A 3,955-nucleotide genomic window follows, 5' to 3' on the forward strand; every position below is an offset into this window, starting at 1 on the left:
GGGTTGTGGGGCTGCGGTGGTTGCGGTGGGTGCGGCGGCTCCAGTGGTTGTGGTGGGTGCGGCGGCTAGTCTGTTAGGGTTTCCATCTGTTCTTTCAATTTTGATTTTTTGAGAAAGAGATGAGAGGAGATGAGTGGGAGTGTTGGACTTTTGGTGGGAGGGGAGGGGGTCTGGGCTTCGGGTAGATGATTTAGGCTTTTTTTTTTTTTAGGCCAAAAACGGCGCTGTTTTGAAAGGGGTTTCAAAACCGAAAAACCGTAAAAAAACCGGGCGGTTCTTCCGGTTCACCGGTTAACCGCCGGTTCGACCGGTTTTTTGACCGGTTTTTTGTCAGACGGTTATTAGCGTTACCCGGACCGGTTAGGTGACCGGTTCCCGGTTTTTCCGGTTGAACCGGCCGGTCCGGTCCGGTTTTCAGAACCATGGCTCAACCAAAATTTCTTGTCTAATTTGTATGACAATCAATAGGGACCATGACTGTGATATAGAGGGAAAGGTGCTTAGAATTTGTCAACACAAGAGTTTTTTAACAAAGACACTTGAAAAACCCATCATAAATATTAAGTGGCAACGTGAAGAAGATATACCAAGTTCCCTACATAGGATACCCGTTAGGGTCAATGTCCTTTTTTGGAACATGTTAGAAAACAAAAACTTGATTCACATAATTGCCATATTATTGACATATATATTCTTAGTAGGGTTCTTTTTTTTCATGTTTGTGCTCCTTGGTATACTAAGTTTTTTTCTGCCATGGAACCTCAGAGTATAGTAGTTATCCAAGATTCAACTAGAGAAGTGAATTTGAGAATTTTTGAATGGGCTCTAAATAGCTTCTTACTCGGGGCAAGAGATAAGCTCACCTTAGCTATAGTCTTGCATGAAGTTATCACTCCAAGTAAGTGATCTTCTATGAATTTCTTAGAAATTCACTTTTATCAATTTCACCTGCTTTACACATCTTTAGATCAATGTATTCAAACAGATAAAGAAAACAAACGAAGTATATAATAACCATTGTAAACCTTGTTTATGGCATATTAATTTCATCAATCAGTTATTTTAATTGTGTTAGAATTTCCATAATTTTTCTTGTTCTTTTGGCAGTGGGGTACAAAAGCAGGGTGGACAGTAATAATATGATTGGAGCAAATCAAAGGGTGATTGAAGAAGAAGTTAATAACAAGAAGAAAAAGTATTTAAAAGATGAGGGACTTATTAAGATTTTCAACCTTTATCAATCAAGAAAGGTAACTTCAACACCTATCAAAATTCCCCACCCAAATATATTGGTTTCCCTTTTGGTATAAACCACCAACACCTATATTTTGGAGTAACTAGATTGCAACTAATTTGACTCAAGTCAGGTGGATCATTAGAACTCTCCTAACACTAGTTTATTTGTCATCCTCATAATATGAACTTGAGACCTTACTTAAACTAAATAAGTAACAAATTGTTTGAATCAACAAAGTGTTTGTATGACAAATGGTATTATTACCCACTAATATCGTGCAGTGTCTAAAAGAGATGATCAATGAAAGTGATTTTTGAGAACTTTAGTCTCAAAATTTTCATGTTCCTCTGGTTTTTCTATGGCATAACTTTACAAAACAGAAGTTGCAATTTCTAGCAAGCTCAATTCCTTAGAGTGTGCAACCAAGAGATAGAGAAATTTCTTTGCAGTAGTAAAGTTCATCCTCCTAACATGTGTAGTGAACAATATTCAAATTCAAAGCAGAAGATGGCAAATAATATTAGCACTATGCAACTAATTTATGTTACTATTCCAACAATTGATGTATCTAGACAATCTTTTGTTGTCTAAATGCATTCGTTTTCTAATGTACCACTTTTGTCCAAATTGACAGTTATTTCGAAACAGATTGGAGTAATAAAGATTTCCTCTACCTCTGACATTAGCACAAACTCATTAGTGTTGACAATTTAATGGTTATGACTTGTGGTTCTGGGCACTAATAGAAATTAGACAGCACACTTGTGCTGCTTGCCGGCAGAAAAATAGAGTGCTCATGCAAAATCTTACAGATCGAATCAAAAGAAGGTACAATCTTTAATAGTAAGAAGCAGAGGATATGGGTCACTCTGTTGCTTCTATTTAAGGCATAATAAACTCGTCAACATTATACACAACCACAATAATTACCATTTCATGACTAGCAACGAAGGATGAAAATCATTTAGTGATTGCAGAAAGCAACAGATAATCTCATCAGAGAAGTAGATAAGAAAAATGTAAATCTGTAATGTCACATTTTTTTAATACAATTTCTACTGCTTACACATCACGTTATAATGTTTCAGGTTGAGTTTAACATAGAAGTAGCTATAGGAACTTCACCTAGGGATGTTGCTCTGAAAATTTCCAAGAAGATGAACGCAACATGGTTGATATTAGACAGGTTAGATGAAATTAAATTTGATTTGTAATCGGAATTCTCTTCCTTCTCCTGGCAAGACATTCATGTGCAACAATGATATATTTCTTCTGAATCATTTCATCTGAATATTATTGCAACATCTCTAATAAATATTAGAAACCTCTAACTCAGGTGCCATTATGTTCAAGCATATCTTTCTACTAAATTGTACTTTTACAATTGGCTGCATTCTTATACTGTAGCAGCATAAAATGACTTTAGAATGTAGGTCAGATGAAATCATGCAAGTGTAATCAGATTAGGTGATGCCTACACTGATCTTACCTCTAGAAAGGTTGGTGTCATGTTTATAATGGAGGTTAATGTCAAATTTTATAAAATATTAGGTACCAGGTATTATTTAACTTAATTGTTAGACAAGATTAGTGAAGTGCTCTTACAGATAGGGGAGTTCATGCATAATATAGCCTAACCATAGTAGAGGTTAGTGTAACTTACCACTATCTAATTACAAGCTCTTAATTTACCACATGCACATGGATCACAGGAAGATGAAAAATGATGGAGATTATTTCCTCAATAAACTTTCTTGCGGTATATCAAGAATAAGGCGTCACAATAAGATTATGCATTTAAGAGGACGACCTGCTCTCCATCAAAATAATCAAGATCACACCCATGATAGCATACCAGTCAGCATGCCAGACAGTGTACCAGAAAGTACACCAGATGAACCATTTTGTAAGTACTAGGATAGTTCTATATCTTTCGTGAATCGTGATATTAGTTCTTAATAACACTGAGTTCGCTTTTTAAGTAAAGTTTTGATTCAAGTCTTGTAAATAAAAAATCCTAACAGTGAGTCAACCCTATTTGAGTTGTTTAACTATAGTTAACATCACACTTGCTACTTTCTTCCAAGATTTTGTTTTATTGCATTTTCACCTTCCTGAGCATATGAATTCCTGCAACTAGTATCAATCTAATTTGTGGTTCATATAAAAGATCGTCCAAAGATCAATCCTGACAAAGCAGAGTGCTCAAACCGAGGAGAAGATAGTGAAGAGACAAGTTGTGCTCCACTGCACTTTGCTAGCATAATCACCAAGAAGCCATTGGAAGGCAAATTGAGAAGAGACGGTGACCTAAAAATGATATCCACTCTTGGTGGTAGCAAAAGTACTATGGAGGATCAGGAGAGTTCAGAGTTCCTATCATATTGTGGAGCTAAGAGCTTTTATCATGGAAGGGCTGAAGAATATCAAGTATGCGAACAAGTTTTCCATTTTTGTTAATTAGCACTTTAGCACAGGTATTGTCACAATCTATCCTCGGTATCATGTGGATTTGGAGCAAAACTATATATCAAATGATATGAAAAGATGTAATTTAAATCCGGCCATTGTTTCATTTCAACATAAAAAGGATATGCAGTTGTAGAAATGCTGCTTCAATTAGTAAACATAAAATTAGATTGTTTACTAAATATTTGTATTTTTATACAGAGATTAGACAAAAAAATTATGCTTACATTTCTGCCTACATTGTTCTTA

The 3,955-nt window shown here is 35.5% G+C and overlaps 1 protein-coding gene across 1 annotated transcript; it reads left to right on the forward strand.

Moving 5' to 3' along the window:
• Window positions 1-206: 206 nt before the first annotated feature.
• LOC107634101 (uncharacterized) lies at window positions 207-3,955 on the forward strand. The gene is made up of 5 exons (XM_016337678.3): window positions 207-898; window positions 1,108-1,250; window positions 2,326-2,423; window positions 2,950-3,143; window positions 3,408-3,955. The coding sequence occupies exons 1-5, from the start codon at window positions 754-756 to the stop codon at window positions 3,695-3,697; spliced, it is 870 nt and encodes a 289-aa protein (XP_016193164.1). The 5' UTR covers window positions 207-753; the 3' UTR covers window positions 3,698-3,955.

Source organism: Arachis ipaensis, chromosome B3 (genome assembly GCF_059453495.1).
Source record: "Arachis ipaensis isolate K30076 ecotype BB chromosome B3, ASM5945349v1, whole genome shotgun sequence".
Classification (NCBI taxonomy): Eukaryota; Viridiplantae; Streptophyta; class Magnoliopsida; order Fabales; family Fabaceae; genus Arachis; species Arachis ipaensis.